The 18310-nt window shown below is 37.1% G+C and overlaps 1 protein-coding gene across 3 annotated transcripts in view; it reads left to right on the forward strand.

The window, feature by feature from the left end:
* Positions 1–18310, forward strand: part of Mdga2 (MAM domain containing glycosylphosphatidylinositol anchor 2) — an 899633-nt gene that overhangs the window by 840736 nt on the left and 40587 nt on the right. For all 3 annotated transcript variants that reach the window (XM_008829871.3, XM_029561983.1, XM_029561984.1), the window contains one exon: positions 14071–14248. In XM_008829871.3, coding sequence (XP_008828093.1) covers positions 14071–14248 — 178 coding nt within the window. The remainder of the gene's footprint in view (positions 1–14070; positions 14249–18310) is intronic.

Below are 18310 nucleotides of genomic sequence, written 5' to 3' on the forward strand. Positions count from 1 at the left end.
TGGCATGGTCATCCACTGACTCTCATTCACATTTGTGCCAGAACACAAGAACCACTAATGAAAAGAGGATCAGAAACACTCTTAAATATAAAAGTATAAAACCCTATAAACCACCAAGACAGCAAAAAAGAAGGGGTCAGTATTACTGAAGAAGCGTAAAAGGGAGTTGCCAAAAATGACCCAGGGAAGCAACGTGAGAGGAGCCCCAACCTAGTATGGATCTCATTCACATTTGTGCCAGAACACAAGAACCACTAATGAAAAGAGGATCAGAAACACTCTTAAATATAAAAGTATAAAACCCTATAAACCACCAAGACAGCAAAAAAGAAGGGGTCAGTATTACTGAAGAAGCGTAAAAGGGAGTTGCCAAAAATGACCCAGGGAAGCAACGTGAGAGGAGCCCCAACCTAGTATGGAAGGGGCAACAGGCAGTCTCTAAGGAAGTCAGACTTTTTTTCGTCTCTTTAAAGAAAAACATGCATTTCAGGCATACACAAAGGATAGGAATAAACTCCACCGGTTAAAGAACAGAATCACCAAACTGAGTCAGGCTCTTTTATTTGCCAGGAATAGCTGAATCTGCTCTGATACTTCCTAACCTACGTCATTAGAATTTGAACTCATGCTTCTTCAGTACATATCTACATATCACTATTTAAAAGTAAATATTTTAAAGATTTCTATTATTTTTTAATTTGTGTGTGAGTTATTTGCTGGTGTGACTGCAGGTTCCCACAGTATCCAGAAGAGGACATCAGAGTCTCTGGAGCAGGAGTTGCCGGTGGTTTGAACTGTCTGATGTAGGTGCTGGGCAACCTAGGTCATCTGAAAGAGTGGTACATACTCTTAACCTCTGAGTCATCTCTCTGGCCCTTTAAATTGCCTCAGTATTTCTTTTCTGAAATTCATCCAGGTTAATATATATTTAGGTTCCTTTTTACATCATTTTAAGAATAGTCTAGATTTTATTTTTATGTGTTCATTTATTTATGCTTATACCATTTTCTATGATTTCTAGACTGTGAATATCCCTATCACCAAGTGTAAAGAGTTTGTCTATTCAGACTGTAACTATTTTTGAATGCTATGTTAACCTGTACCAGTTTACATATCCATTAGGGTTGAATGTTGGGAAAACAGGTTTTCATGGGCATGAGTTTCTGCATGTCTTCTGCATAGACACATGTTGCCATTTTACTATAGTCGACATTTTCAAATTCATTTCCACAGCAAACTTCCTTAGGGAATGTTTTCTTTTTCTGGAGTAGAGGGAAGATTTAATGTCTAGTATAATAAAGATAGATCATGATGTTGGGCAAGTTTGGCTGTTGTTGATTATAGGATATAAGGACTTTAAAGTTCAGGGTCCCACAGAGGTACCAAGGCATGTGCACTGTCAGCCTGGTGATTTGTTGCCCTGTGTGACTTTGAAGATGGGAGGAACCAAACGTATCAGATAGCTACTGCGTCATAAATCTTTTTCTCAATCAATGTCTTCCAGCCTTCTGTGTGCACCCATGACACCTTTGCAGTCTGGTTTGTTCCTTGTGAGGTAGAATCTCACTCATCTCCACGCCTTATGTGTGGGTTCTGACATTCTTAAAGTTTCTTATTTTATAGCATCAAACTTTAATTTTGTAATATTTTTAATCTTTTGGCTGTCTGATGGTGTGAAATAATATGGATTTAATTTCTATTTCTTTAGTTCATTAGGAGGATCTGGTTTTTCCTAATTAATTAGTTATTGAAGTTTCTTCATCTGTGAAATACCTATTTTCTGAGTCATTTTGCTATTGAATTCTAATTTTTTATTTACTTATAGGAATTTTAATATATTCCAGTTAATGCTATATGGATAACCTATCTCCTTCAAAGCTCTGCCTTGTATATCCCTGTTCAACAGAGAATGCTAATGAGACCAAAAATGTGAACAAGTAATATTCTATTATTTGAGCATTTCATACAATGATCTTTGATTATATTCCTCCCCCTCCTCCCCGCTCCTCCCCCTAACTCCTCCCAGATCCACCCCAACGTTCTCAGTCCCTCTCAACTTTGTCTCATATCTTGTTTGTAGGATTTGTTTTTCTTTTTAGTAACCTAACAAATCCTGTTTGTGCTGCCCATGTAATATGGATGTGGGACCATTTTCTGGAGTATGGATTTACCAGGAGCCATAGCCTTAAAGAAAACTGACTCTCCCTCCCCCCCCGAAGCCATCAGCCAGCAATAGTTCCTCATTTAGGGGTGGGGCCTCAATCACCCCTCCACCCCTCCATTCTGGAATGTTGACTGGCTTGATCTTGTAAAGATCTTGTACAAGCAACCACAGCTACTATGAGTTCATTAGCATGGAGACTCTGTCATGTCTAGAAGACATCCCTACCTTACCTCTGGCTCTTAAAATCCTTCTGCCTACTCTTCTGCCATGGTCCCTAAGCCTTGGGTATAGCTGTGATATAGATGTCCCATTTGTGGCTGAGCACCCCACAGATGCTACTTCCCTGCATTTTGACCAGTTGTGAATTTTTGTATTAAGTACCCTTATATTTGTCTCCTCTATTTTGTCTTTTAAAGTTAAGTATTTGTTCCTCTGGAGACTGACTTCTATCTGTAAGGTAGAGATATGGACCTAATACATGCTGTTTATTTCACATGCATACCAATTCAATATTCTTTTCTTCCTTCTGTGTACACAACCCTCCAAATTACATGAAATTTCCTTTTTTATTTTTAGTGGGGAGAATAGTTTTCCTTTCCTTTAATAACTGTACCTGTGGATGTATGTTTTGTTCAGACATGATACTTGCAAACTCACCAGTGAAAGAGAGTCTGTACTTTAGAAGGTAGAGAACTGTGTAGTTAATGTGGCAAGGACTAGCTTCGTGTCCTCAAAATTTTTCTCCCAGATGGCTGATGCCTTCAGAGCCCTCCATCTTAGGGATGATCCCATTGATCCCATTAAAATACAAGTCTCATTCCTAAAATAAAGCCAATCTTCAACTCTGCACAGAGTACCTTTGTCAGATTATTTATCTGTGACTCTGGTAGATTCAGCTGCATACCATGTGGGACAAGATTCTGATAAGAGAGACAGTCCTAAGCCAGAGAAAGTCCTGAGCCAGAGTATCACGTGTGGCCTGTACCCACAGGTCAATTTCTAACCCTGCTGGTCTTTACTATCACCAGATCCTCTGCACAGTGGTCTTAACCACTGAGTAATCTCTCCATCCCCTAATCCCAGCATTCCTTTTTGTTAAATTATTTATTTAATAACCACATAATTAGAAGAAGCATATCATTACAATAGAATGACATATTCAATAACAATTTCCAGAGATAAGATGCATCTCTTTCAAATTTGGCTGTAAATTTTTAGGTTTACAGTTGAATTAATGCAATTATACAATATTGTACTTACTATAAACCCAACAAGACATAAAATTGAATGAGGTTTTAACCTTTATAAAAACCCTCCATTTCATCATTAAAATATACTACTCATGCCAGGCGTGGTGGCTCATGCCTTTAATCCCAGCACTTGGGAGACAGATGCAGGTGGATCTCTGTGAGTTCAAGGCCAGCCTTGTCTACATAGTGAGCTCCAGGACAGCTGGGGCTACAGGGAGACCCAGTCTCAAAAAGACATATTTACTGTTCATACAGAAATACTCATTTTAATGCAAGTAACATGTACATGTTTGCACATGTGCTCTAATCTCTATATATCTGATTATTACTAGTAACAGTCAGTTACTTTCTGAGATCCTTGGCACCTGAGCATGGATATAAAGTCATCAGGTAGATTTCAATGGTAATTTATTTCACATCTATGAATTAACATGAAGCAAATTTTTATGCTTCTTCCTCAAATATAACTCATTTTTTTATTTATTGATTTTTTGAGTGTGTATTTCATACAGAACATACCAAACAATCTTATCTATACACCCACATCCCAAATGTCACCCTCCCATAACCTCTCACTCCCCAATAGAGCCCATATATTCTGTAATCCTTGTTACTGTCCACTGTGTTGTCAGCACCCCAGCCTTTCCCCAGTGCTTGTCCATCCACTGAATTTAGTCATCTAGAGTTCCTTGTTTGAGGAAGATCGGCTCTTCCTCATCTAGCAGCAAGCAATTGCTAATATTCATTTAGAAAGATTGGGAGTTTTTCTAAACCAGTTCTATTCTGAGTTACTGTCTGGGAGTCTCTTGGGCCAGGCTGGCCAACAACTCAAAGGACGGTATCTCTTGTCTGGCATTGTTTCTTGTTATGTAGCCTTTAGCTATACACACGAACTCTTAAAGAATTATACTCATCCCTTTAATCTTTGGTTAGACTTTCCTTTTGGGTGTTTAAAAACATACAGTTGAGCAGAATAAACCAATTTATTTTTACTCTTAAGGTCATTTGAGGATCTGTTCCTCAGTGGTCACATGGGCTTAGGAGGAGCCCCTGGCTCCTTTCCTCTACCAGTCCCATGTATATGAAGATAAATCAAAAGTCCTGCTCAACCATGGATGGCTTCACTTGGAAGCATGGAGGAAATGTTTTCTCTGTGTTGACCCTCATCTTTGTAGACTGGACACTGGTTCAAGTCCATCTGGTGGGGTCTCCATGGACTTGTTGATCAAGGGGACAGTTGACTCACCACAGTTTCAAGGCATTGTGAGAGATACCCCATAGTCCCCTGGAACTTAGTAGATCTTGGAGGGCAAGGAGCAAAAACTATCCTTTAAGTCCCTCTGACCAAATTAGTATAGGCCTCAAAGTATGTCTGTTAAACATCAAGAAGGTTAGTTCCACCAATCTGGTACTTTTAATTACCATGTGCTGTGTAGATAAAGCTTGGAAAAAGAACAATAATTCTCAGATAAACCTTGACTAAACATATATTATGTTCCTTAAGCTAGTTCTGTGTATAATTTGTCAGTAGGTTGTTGAACTAATATGTTCCCTCTGGTGTTTTTAAAACTAGGTAAGCATTATTTATCTCTCACATTGTCTAACCCTTCCACCATGGTTTCCACATTTAAGGTGCCCCCCATCATCCCCATTTCTCCCTTAATAATACCCTTCTCCTATGGTCCCACCTCTCTTGAGCTCCTTCTTTCCTTTTATCCCAAAGGGTCCTTGTATAACCCTCCCTCCCCCGCTCCTTAAAATAACCGCATTTTTATCCATATATCTATTATTAACACCTGTTTCCTACTGTTCTTCTCTTTCAAATTCTTTCCTTTCTTTTACCTCCCTGATTCCTTTTCATTATCCTGATTCCTATAGTTATGTCTGGTTACATATTCCCTTATAAGAATTTGGTGCTACAATCCACATATGAGGGAAATCATACTTTTTTTTCTGAGTCTGTGTTGTTTCACTTAGTATAACAGTTTCTACTTCCATGAATTTATTTACAAATTTCAGATTACATCTTTATTTACTGACAAGCAAAACTCCATTATATAAATGAACCACATTTTCATAATCCACTCATCAGTTGAGGGACAATTAAGTTGATTCCATCTCTTACCCATTGTGAAAAAAGCAGCAACAAACATGGATGTACAAGTTTCTCTGAAATAGGATGAATTCTTTAGGTATATGCCAAGGAGTGGTATAGATGGGTCAAATGGTGGGTTAATTTGTAGTTTTTCAAGGGCTCTCCACACTGCTTTCCTTAGGGGTTGAATAACTTTGCAATCCCACAAATAGTAGGTGAGTGTTCCCTTTCACCACATCCTCTCCAAAATTTGGTATCATTTGTTCTCTTGATCTCTGACTGGGGTAAGATGAAATCTTAAAGTTGTTTTAATTTGCATTTCCTTATTACTAATGAAGTTGAACACTTTTTAAGATGCTCCTTAGCCACGTTTAATTCTTCTTTTGAGTTCTCTCTGCTCAGCTCCTTAGCCCTTCTTTTAATTGGGTTACTTCCTTTCTTGATTCTTTGTTCTTAGAGTTCATTATATAATCTGAATGTTAAACCTCTGTCAGGTGTGTTGCTGGAGAAGATTTTCTCCCATTTTGTGAGTTTTCTCTTCACTTCCTTGGTCACTTCTTTTGATGTACAGAAGCTTTTTAGTTTAATGAGATCCCATTTGTTAATTCTTGACTTTATTTTCTACACAATTGATGTCTGGTTTAGAAAATCCTTTCCTACACCTACATCTTGTAGGCTATAGCCAATGTTTTCTTCTAACAGTTTCAGAGTTTCAGACTGCACATTGAGGTCTTTGATCCACTTGGAATTAACTTTTGTGCAAGGTGAAAGATAGGGGTTTAGTTTCATTCTTCTACAGGTAGAGATCCAGTTTTGCCAGCACAATTTGCTGAACATGCTGTCTTTCCTCCAGTGAATATTCTTGGCCCCTTTGTCAAATATCAGGTGGCTGAAATTGCAATTACTCATATTTGGGTCTTCAGTTTTGTTCCACTGATCTATGGGTCTATTTTTGTGTCAGTACTATGTCTTTTTATGGCTATAGCTCTGTAATACAGTTTAAAATCTGGTATAGTAATCCAACCAGCATTGCTCTTAGTGCTCAGGGTTGCTTTGGCTACCTGAGGTCTTTTGTGCTTCCATATGAATCTTAGGATGAGTTTTTACAACTCTGTGAAGAATGTCATGGGGATTTTCATTGACATTGCCTTGAGTCTATAAATGACTTTTGGTAGGATGGTCATTTTCACAATATTAATTCTTCCAATCCATGGGCATGGGAGGTCCTTCCATCTTCTGATGTCTTCCCCATCTCTTTCTTTAAAGATTTAAACTTTTCATTGTAGAGCCCTGTTAAAGAGAGCACTCTTTGGTCAGGTTTATTCCAAGATATTTTATTTTCTTTGCAGCTATTGTGAAGGGGCGTGTTTCCATGTGCTTTTTCTCTGATTGGTTGTTCTTGGTATATAGAAAGGCTACAGACTTATTAGATAATTTGATCTCCTCTTTTCCAATTATTAGTCCATTAATTTCCTTCTCTTGTCTTAATGCTCTTGCAAGAGTTTCAAGCACTATGTTAAAAAAGGAGTGGAGATAGTGGACAGCCTCGTCTGGTTCCTGATTTTAATGGGAATGCTTCCAGTTTTAATCAATTTAGAATGATGTTGGCTGTAGGTTTGTTATATATGGCTTTAATTATGTTGAGGTATGTTCCCACCAGTCCAGTCCCCTCTAGGACTTTGAACACAAATGCATGTTGAATTTTGTCAAAGGCCTTCTCTACATCTATTGAGATGACCATGTGATTCTTATCTTTATGATGTTTATTGACTTATGTATATTGTACCATCCTTGCATCTCTGGACTAAAGCTGGCTTGATCATGGTGGATGATCTTTTTGATGTGTGTCTGTATGTGGTTTGCAATTATTTTGTTGAGAATTTTTTCATCTATGTTCAGTAAGGATATGGGACTTTAGTTTTCTTTTGTGGTTGTATCTTTACCTGACTTTGGTATTAGAGTGATGCTGGCTTCATATAAGGAATTTGGAAGTTCTCCCTCCATTTCTATCTTTTTCAATAAATTAAGTAGTATTAGATATAGATCTTCCTTAAATGTCTGGTAAAATTCTGCTGTAAATCCATCTGGTCCTGGGTTTTTTTAGTCAGGAGGTTTTGTGTTACTGTTTCAATTTCCTTATGTGTTATGGGTCTGTTTAAGTTGTTGATCTCTTCTTGGTTTAGTTTTGGTGTTTTCCATACATTTAGATACCTGTCCATTTCTTTTAAGTTTTCAAATTTGGTAGAGTATAGGTATTTAAAGTATTCCCTTATAATGTTCTGGATCATTTCTGTGTCTGTTGTGATGTTTCCCCTTTCATCTCTGATTTTGTTAATTTGGAGGTGCTCTTTCTGTCTTTTGGTTAACTGGGCTAGGAGTCTTTCAATCTTATTTATCTTTTCTAAGAACCAGCTCCTGATTTGTTGATCCTTTGAATTGTTTTCTTTGTTTCTATTCATTAATTTCTGCTCTGATTTTTCTTATTTCTTCTTGTCTGCTGGGTTTGGATATCATTTGTTGTTGCTTTTCAAGTATCTTGAAATGCAATGTTAAGTAATTTATTTGTTTTCTTTCTGATTCTTTAATGAATACACTTAGAGCTATATATAAACTTCCCTCTAAGGACTGCCTTCAAAGTATCCCAGAAGGTTTGTTGTGTTGTATAGTCCTTTACCTTGAATTCCAAGAATTCTTTTATTTCTTTCTTAATTTCTCCTTTGACTCATTCATCATTCAGGAGTGTGTTGTTTAATCTCCATGTGTTCATGTAGTTACTAGGGTTTCTTCCAGTGTTGATTTTAAGCTTTGTTGCACTGTGGTCTAATAGAATGTGTGGAATTATTTCAATCATTTGTATTTGTTGAGATTTGTTTTGTCTCCCAGTATGTGGTTGATTATGGAAAAAAAGGTTCCATGGGGCACTGAATAGAAAGTATTTTCCTTGGTGTTTGGGTGGAATATTCAGTAGATGTCTGTTATGTCCATTTAATATATGGTATTGTTTAGTTCAGATGTCTGTTAATTCTCTGTCCTGTTGACCTATCTAATGGACACATTTGGTTATTGAAGTCCCCAACTATTAATGAGTTGGGATTAATCTGGGTCTTAAAGTCCTATAGTACTGTTTTTCTGAAGCTGGGTATACCAGAGTTTGGTGAATATATGTTCATGGCTGTAATGCCTTCTTGGTCAGTTGTTCCTTTGATCAGAATGAAATGGCCTTCTTTATCTCCTCTGATTAGTTTTAGTTTGAAGTCTATTTTGTCAGATATTAGAATTGCAATGCCTGCTTTGTTCTTAGTACCATTTGCTTGGTATATGTTTTTCCATTCTTCCACCTTAAGATAGTGCCTATCCTTGATGAGTTTCTTGCAGACAACAAAAAGATGGGTTTTATTTCTTAATCCATTCACCTAGTCTGTGTCTTTTGTCTGGGGAGTTCAATACATTGATATTTAAAGTTATTAATGAAAGAAGTGTATTGATTCTTGTCACTTTTGTTTCTGTTCACATTCTTGGTGTAGCTGTGCATTTCCACAGTTACACCTTCATTAAGTTTCTCTCCGTAACCCCTTGGGTATAGTCATTCCTTTTTTCAGTGGTTTGTATTGCTTCAAGAACTCTCTTCAGGGCTGCTTTTGTGGACATGAATTCTTTCATCCTATTTATATCATGGAAGTTTTTTTTTTCTTTCCCCTTCGACTATAATAGACATTTTGGCTGGGTAAAGTCATCTGGGTTGGCATCTGTGGTCATTTAGAACTGGAAATACTTTGCTCCAGGCTCTTCTTGCTTTCATAGTTTGCACTGAAAAGTCAGCTGTAATTCAGATGGGTTTTCCTTTATCTGTGACTTGTTGTTTTTCTTTCGCAGTTTTCAATGTTGTCTCTTTGTTCTGTACATTTAGTGTTTTTACTATGATGTGCTGTGGATAATTTATTTTCTGGTCCTGTCTATATTTAGCGTTCTATATGCTTCTTGTATTAGTTTAGGCATGTCTTTCTTTAATTTTGGGAAATATTCTTCTACAATCCTGTTGAAGATCTGGTCCATACCATTATCCTGAGATTCTTCTCCTTCCTGTATGCCTATGATGCATAAGTTTGGTCTTCTTATGGTGTCACACAATTCCTGCATATTCCATTCTTGTGTTTTCTTAAGTTTTACATAATCTTTGCTTGAGTAGTCTAATTTGTCCACTTTATCTTTCAGTCTATATATTCTGTTTTCCATTTCATTCATCCTATTTGTGATGCTTTCTCCTGTTGTTTCTCATTGGTTTATTGAGTGTTTCACTTCATTTCAGCCTGATTATTCTACAATATTTCTTACTCTTCTGAATTCATTCAGCAGTTTATCCCTATCTTCTTTCAGTTCTTTGATTTGTTTGTCCTTTAAATTCACTGAATTATTTTGTCATGTTTATAACTGTTCTTTTGAATTCCATGTCCTGTGTTATCTCTAGGGTGTTCTCATTGTATCCCTACAGGACTGTTGTTACTTGGTTGCGGTATATTATTTGGATTTTTCATGTTATTATTTTTTCTCTGTGACTTTGACATGTGGATTTCTTTTGTAATTTCTGATTCTTGTGTGAAACCCAAGCCATCTTTTCTTGAGTTTAAGTCTGCTTCTTTTTGTAAATTTTGTGTGTCTTTGTGGTTTACTTGTTGGGCATGAAATCTAGTTGGTCTAAGCTTCAGGTTCTCTCTTTTGATTTTATATTGGAGGGGCCAAATTGATTTGGTCTTCCTGCTCAGGAGTTCCCACAGAGGCCCAATCGGATGAGGATCAGATGCTGTCAGGCTTTCTCCTAAGAACTGGATCCCTCCAGGAAAATGCAGGCCCCAGGAAGGTGGGAGACTGGGCTGCCCAGAGATGCAAAGCGAGGTGGGGACTGAAAGAGGTGCCAAAGGCTCCTGGGGACTAGAGGGAGGGATTGGCTTGATCTGGATGCAAAGGATCAGGAAGCAGTGGGGAGTCTGGGCCAAGAGATCTGTCCAGAGGTCTGGGATGCCAAGATAAGAATTGTGCCATTGCCCTGGCTAGGAGAGATGTGATGGGGGAGCTGGGTGAATGAGGCCGAGGAAGTCAAGATTCAGTGGGCACTGCCAAACTTACCTAGGAAAGCTGCTGACCCCCAGAAGCTCAGAGACTGGGCTGCCCAGAAAGGCAAAGGGAGATGGGGACAGAAAGAAGAGGCCCGGAGGGCTCTGGGGACTAGATTGAGGAATTGGGTTGGTCTGGATGCAAAGGATCAGGAAGCAGTGGGGAGTCTAAGCTAAGAGGTCAGTCCAGAGGTCTGGGGTGCCCAGACAAGAAATTGGCCAGTGACCCTGCTAGGAGGAGAGATGGGGTGGGGGCGCTGGGAGGGTAAATGATGCTGGGGGAGTCAAGGTGCAATGGGTGCCACCAAACTTACTCAGGAAATCTCCTGGCCCCAGGAAGAAAAATTTCCTCTTTTTAATTCCATTATTTTGTGTATCATTTGTGTGAGGAACTGCTAGCAGCACACATACTAGAGGTGCTTATTTTCAGAAGTATAACAGTAGTAGTCGGGTTATATAATAGGACACATATGTATTATAAGAATATATGTATACACATATACAAATGTATACAAGTATACATATGTACTACATGCATAAAATATGTGTGCACATGTATGTACATAGATATGTGTATACAGAGATGGGAGGAAGAGAGAGAGAGAGAGAGAGAGAGAGAGAGAGAGAGAGAGAGAGAAATTACCATGAGAACAATCTGAGGGAGATTGGGACTCCAGGCTAGTAAGTAGAGTTCTTACCCCAATAGTTTTTGCCCTCAGCTGTTCACCAACTCAAGCAAACTTGAACTTTGATTCTTAACAGTTTGAGGCAAAAGAAAATGAAAAGCCAAGATCAACAGAGACCAAGAAATTTTTCTCTACTTTTATCTGAGAAAGCAAAGGTTTCACAATCAAAATGAGAGTGAAAGACATGGTGGATGACCTTAGGAGCATGTCAGAGCAAAGGTGTACCTCTGAAAGAATTTATCTTTGCTTTTAGCCCTAAAGAGCCCCAGTATTAGAATTTTGAGTCACATGATCAACACATAGTAAAAATAACCAAGAAAAACAAGGAAAAATAGCACCAGAAACAAGAGCATATCTCATATGATTCGGTGTGGAAAATGGCAGACAAGAACCATATTACAGCTCTGCCTAGTACCCGCCGTCTGTCAATCATCTAGCTGTATTAGTAGATATAAGAAAAATACAAAAAAAATGAGACTTGAATAAGTCAGCAAAATACCTTAAAACAAAACAAACCCACACTGGGCGTGGTGGTACATGCCTTTAGTTCCAAGACTCTGGAGGCAGTGGCAGACAGATCTCTGTGAGTTTGAGGTCAGCCTGATCTATACAGCTAGCTCCAGGCCAGCTGGGTTTACAGGGAGACTCTGTCTCAACAAACAAACAAACAAAAAACTCCACAAATTTCAATAGCAGATAAATCTATAATTACCATTAAGAAATCTAAAATCTGAAGAATTATATGCATTTAATGGATAAAAATTTTAAGTGTGGGGCTGGAGAGATGGCTCAGCAGTTCAGAACACTGACTGTTTTTGCAGAGGACCTGGGTTTGATTTCCAACACCCATATCGTGACTAACAACCCTCTGTAACTCCAGTCCTGGGGGATCTGATGCCTTCCTCCTACCACCACAGACATTGCAGGGCACAAGTACATTTACACACCTGCAGGCAATATACTCGTGCACATAAAATAAAAATAATAAATAAAATTTTTAAAATTAAATGTTAAGATATTCACATGAGTCTAAAACAAAGAAGTGATACTATTATTTGATGACAGATGGCTAAAGGAAAAAAGAGAATCAGAGAGAGAGGAAGAGGGGTACTCAGATGAACTGATGGCTATTCAAATAATTGCAACAGATTTATCTTTCCAGTTACTGCATGCTTTTTTATTATTATGTGTGCTAGATGAAATTGAACATCCTTTTCTCATTTCAGTTCCAAAAGAAACAATTACAATATAAAGATTATTAATAAACCATCTTATAGATTTTGTTTAAATTTATTTGGAGGATTAATCAAGTTCTTGTCATGGGCCAATTAATACTTTCAATATACATAAATATTGAAGTTCGTTCAATGTTTCTCCATCTAAAATAAATTTACGTTTCTTCCCTCATTAACTATATAAGCAGACTTCCTAATGTTAAGTAATTCTTGCAAACTTGGGAGACAAACCAAACTGGAAGAGACTTGACCAAAAAAAAGCTAATGAATTTGGTTCATGAATAAGTAGTTTTCCTTTCTTAAATGCCTTTCTGGTTTCTTTAAATTTCTTGAAATTTAAAAATAATGAAATCAGTTTAGAAAATATTTTTTTCTTTTATAAATCTCTGGGAGGGTTTTTAATAAGATTATACATATTTGTTTCTTGAACAATTTGTATACCTGTTCTGTAATATGTTTGGGTTAAGCTGGAGGATGTAGCTCAGTGGTAAGAACATTTTCTTAGCATATGTAAGAATTTGTATTCAATAACATGTACCACCAATAAAATAAATAAATAAGTAAATAAATAAATAAGTAAATAAATAAATAAATAAATAATGGTCTGAGCTTTGTGTATGTGTTTAGTGTAAGAAGTTGTGTGATGTTTATTCCTCTTTAACTTGTTTAGTCAGGTTTTAATGCACATTCAACTGGAACAATTTATTTCAAGGTCACTGACATGTCCGTCTTCCTGGATTCAATAACAAATTCCTAACTTTCATCTTAATAACTTCCCAGAATCCTTCTAATGAACTATCCTCTGATTACAGATCCGTCCCATTGATGTTCATATATCACTCTTGATCCTTTTCTCATTTGTAATTTTTGTTTTTGCTTTTTGGTCTTTTTGAGACAGGGTCTCCCTGTAACCCCAGCTGATCTGGAACTCACTACATAGACCAGGCTGGCCTTGAACTCAAAGTGATCTACCTGTCTCTGTTTCCTGAGTTCCACCATGCCAAATCTCTCATTTTCAGTGTTTAATGGCATTTGTGTCTATTGGAAATTATTTTGTAATGTATATTTATTTCAGTGCTTATTGTATCACTGTTTTTAAAAATTTGAAAAAATTAAAGAGATATTATCTCTATTTTATAGCTCTGTATTTAGAATATATTCTAGAAGCTTTTAGGTATATATTACACCTGCTTATTGATATGCTAAAAAAGTTACAGGTATTCAAGTATCTAAAATGCCATCAATAATTTATGTAAGAAGTAAATACTCATCTTTCCAAACATCCAGATGAGGGTCTCTTGTTTGAATGCTTTGACTCTCAATATCCAAAGACCTATTAAGACCAATGAATCTATTTAATTTACCTCGAATAATTTTGGCAGTTAACTGCAAACTGTAAAACTTTAATAAAACATATTTAATAATAAAACATGTTTGATAAACTTCCAAAGTGTTTTTACATCTCTTAGAACAGAGTAAGTTCCTCTTAATTAGATTCTAGAAATATTATTACATAATTATCTTGATTTCAGGCTGGACAGCAGCGTTGGTGGGAACAGGAGATTAAAATAAATGGGAATATTCAAAAGGGAGAACTAATTACATATAACTTGACTGAACTAATTAAACCAGAAGCTTATGAAGTCCGACTGACTCCTCTAACTAAATTTGGTGAAGGAGATTCAACAATTCGTGTAATCAAATATACTGGTAAGTAACTTTTTATTTTAAAGTATTTATTTTGTGTATTAAAACTATGGTGAACACCTAAACTCGAAACAATCTACAAAACAAAATACATAGTTACAAACTTAGCATATTAGTTACCCAAATCAGTACTTAAGAGACCAAAACAGTCAAACAATCAAAAAAATCCAAAAGGTCTTGATCACTCTTAATGTAAAAATGTGCTTTAAAAGGCAGAGACATATACTACTGTGTTAGTGGAACCTGAGCCTGTGGGGTACCATCTGCAGCATCCCTTTATTTTCAATGCCACCCTGCTACAATATTTTCCTTTGTGTTATCTTTTCAAGTTTTTGTTGACTTTAAAACTTATACCATTAAAATTTTAGGAAATAAGATCAATTTTATGTGATTTTAAGTAAAACAAATAGCTTAATTTTCAGAGCAGTTTGGGGCTCAATTAAATACAGGGAACCCCTATTATTGGATGGTGTTTTTCCCCTGTGGTTACGATCTCAAAAGACTGAGGTGCTTTGTTGGGTTAATGAATGTTGATATGCTATAAGCCATTACTTTGCTCCTTGTTTACATTGTATAGTTACATGGTTCATCACTTACCCAGCATTATGAAACTGACCTACTCTACTCTAAAATACCTGCATAACCTGTTCTCTTCAATACTGGCAGCTACTGACATGTTTCCTGTCTCTGTGGTTTCTCTTTTATCAGAATGTGATGTAGTTTAAATCAAAAAGCAAATAACCTTTAAGAAATAGTTTGTTTCTCTTAACAGTGCAAATAAATGTTTTACAGAGTTTCTTGTGATTTAATAGCTAATTTTTAAATGGTTTCTTAGTATCCCACAAAATGAAGATATCTTATTCATGTGTTGAAGTGTGTTTTAGTTTCTTTCATTTGCTGTGATAAAAACACTGACCAAACCAACTTGTGGAGGAAAGGGTTTATTTTATCTTGCATGTCCCAGGTCACAGGTCATCACTGAGGGAACTCAGGGCAGGAACCAGGAGCCAGAAACTGAAGCACAGACAAAGGAGGAACACTGCTCACTGGCTTGCTCCCTTGGCCTGTGCTCAGCCTGCTTTCTTACACAACACAGGACCACCTGCCCAGGGGTGGCATTACCCACAGTGGGCAGGACCATTCCACATCATTCAATAATCAAGAAAATGACCCACAGACATGGCCACAGGACAATCCAATGGAGAAAGTTCCTCAACTAAGGTTCCCTCTACCCAGGTGTGTCAAGTTGAGAACAGAAGCTATTCAGCACAAAGGGTATCCTGGTTTGCTGATTTCATTGGTGGTGGAAATTTAGTTACATGATTAATTTTTCAGATTGCTAATGTTTAATACCCAAATTAATACCCAAATGTTTATGTGTTTGTCTTACTGAAAGTTTGCTTTTATAAACTATATGAATAAATTGCTTCTTTAATATTTCCATGTGTTATTGAAACAAAATAGAAGCTAAATGTAGAAATGTGAAATAATTAAAAGTTGGTTGACAATTCTGCTTAGAGGATAGTGATGAATTTTGTCAAATGTGAAAAACAGGGGCTAGAGAGATGACTCAGCAGCTAAGAGCACTGACTGCTCTTGCTGAGGACCCAGATTTGATTCCCAGCACCCTTATGACAGGTAACAACCATCTGTAACTCCAGTTTCAGGGTATTTGATACCTTCTTCTGGCCTCCATGGGCATTGCATGACATGGGTGTACTTATGTACATGGAGGCAATGCACTCATACACATAAAAATAAAGTATTTTTTAAGTGAAAAATAAAGTCAAAGAACTGAAAGCTCTTGAAACTGTTGTGCCCACATTCAGTGCTCAGTGGCAGTTTAAGATATACAATGGAGAGTGGAATATTTGTAGATGATTAAGTACCATCATGGCTGTAGAATCATGGCCTAGTTCTCCTTCAGTCAACCCTTACACATGTGGGTTGTATAAGTCTATGAATACTAGCAGAGGATGATAACAGCTACTCTGCATTCTGTTCCATGATTTTATTGGGAGACAACCAGATCAAGTCCAAGCAGATTTGTCCAAGTTTTTCATATTCATATGTTGTAGAAATGTGAACTGTTGTCCCTTTTTGTTTAACACTTGCACTTTCAGTCCATGAATTATAAAATTGCAGGACTATTTCATGGTGGGGCATTAGAAATTTTGCATTGCTGTAGATTCCTTCTAAAAGTGATGACATTCAGGCCAAGAACATTTTGATTTCCTACAAAGTTAATCAATTGTGGTAACACAAACACTAGATATGGGTTTCACTTCTCTGTAAAACAGGATCTCTACTTCCTTGCTCAAAGTTTAGGAGAAAGTTTGAGTTTCCTTAAAGAGTTATAAAAATAATAAGCTCAGTATTCTTCATTGACTTTGAGGTAACAAACTAAAATTTTAAAAAGATGTGGAAATAGGTATCACTTAAAGTTCTGAGGGTTTTAACATTTACATTTTAAGGATGCATATTAAAACTTTAAACATTTAAATTAAAATTAATTTCAAGTAATTAAAGATATAGTTGTTGGAGCTGGAGAGATGGCTCAGCAGTTAAGAGCACTGGCTTCCAGAGGACCTGGGTTAGATTCCCAGCATGCATATAGCTACTAACAACCACCTGTAACTCCAGTTCCAGGGGGACTGGATGCCCTCTTCTGGCCTCTGTGTGCACTGCACACACGGGTACCTTTATATACATGAAGGCAAAGCACTCATATATAAAATCCAAATAAATAAAATTTGGAGCTGGAAAGATGGCTCAGCAGTTAAAAGCACTGGCTTCTCTTGCAAAAGATCCAGATTCGAATCCCAGTACCACATGGCATCTAGCAACCATGTGTTACTCCAGATCCTGGGAAAGCCAATGCCTTCTTCTGACCTCTGCAGACATTACCTGACATGGGTGCACTTACATACAATGCACTCATACACAGAAAACAAAAGATAAATAAATGAAATATAAATTAATTCATTAAAGTTAAATAATTTTTACAAAGATATAGCTGTTATATCAGTCTGCTTGGACTGTCATATCAAAATACTATTGCAGTAATGGTGGTAGCATGCACAAGACCCATGCAAATTCAATCAGACAAAAACCAGCATAGAACTGGGGATAGGGGCAGGAGGCCATAACTTTGGCGAGGAACTATTGGAAGCTGATCCCTGCTGGGTGAGGGAGAGGGAGAGCTGATATTCTTTAAGGGAGTGACAGGCAGGCTGAACAGGTTCTAGTGGATGAACTCATCCCGAGGGACATCTGGTACACAAAACTTGAATACATATGACAAAATTTGTGAAGTCCTGTGGGTGGGCTATGGGAAGCTGTGGATAGGGAAGAGGGGGCTAAATATGATTAAGATGTATTGTATGAAATCAGCAAAAGCTCAATAAAAATATTTTTTAAAAAATACTGTATATTACAAGCAACAATGCCAGATAGGAGATACCTTCTTTTGAGTTGTTGGTCAGGGTGGTCCAAGGGACTCCCAGATAGTAACCCAACATAGAACTGGGGAAATAAACAGCAGACCCCCAATCTTATCAAAGGAATATTCACAACTGATTGCTGCTAGATGAGGAACGGCTGACCATCCTAAAACAAAGACCTCTAGATAGACTGACTAGATTCACCAGAAGGGCAAATAGTGGGGAATGGGGTGCCAACAACACAGCAGACAGTAGCAGAGATATCAGAGTATGAGGGCTCTAGTCAGGGTAGGGAGGCTATGGGAGGGTGCCATCTGGGAAGTGGGCGTATAGTTGAATAAGATGGTTTGGGATGTTCTGTGTGATATACACACACAGAAAAAAAATCAACAAATTTTTAAAAATGTATTATATTTGTGAGGAAGCATAAAAGTTTATGTCATGTTAATTAGTAGAGGTGATGAACATTACCATTGAAATCTACCCGATGTCTTTATAGACATTGTATAACTGTATTGACTACTAATAATCCGATATATAGCGATTAGAAACACATATGCATCTTAGTGTCAATTGTATTAAAAATTTTTTTTCTATGAAACTATTTCAATAATGAAATGGA

This window comes from Nannospalax galili, unplaced genomic scaffold (genome assembly GCF_000622305.1).
Source record: "Nannospalax galili isolate Female #2095 unplaced genomic scaffold, S.galili_v1.0 scaffold253, whole genome shotgun sequence".
NCBI lineage: Eukaryota > Metazoa > Chordata > Mammalia > Rodentia > Spalacidae > Nannospalax > Nannospalax galili.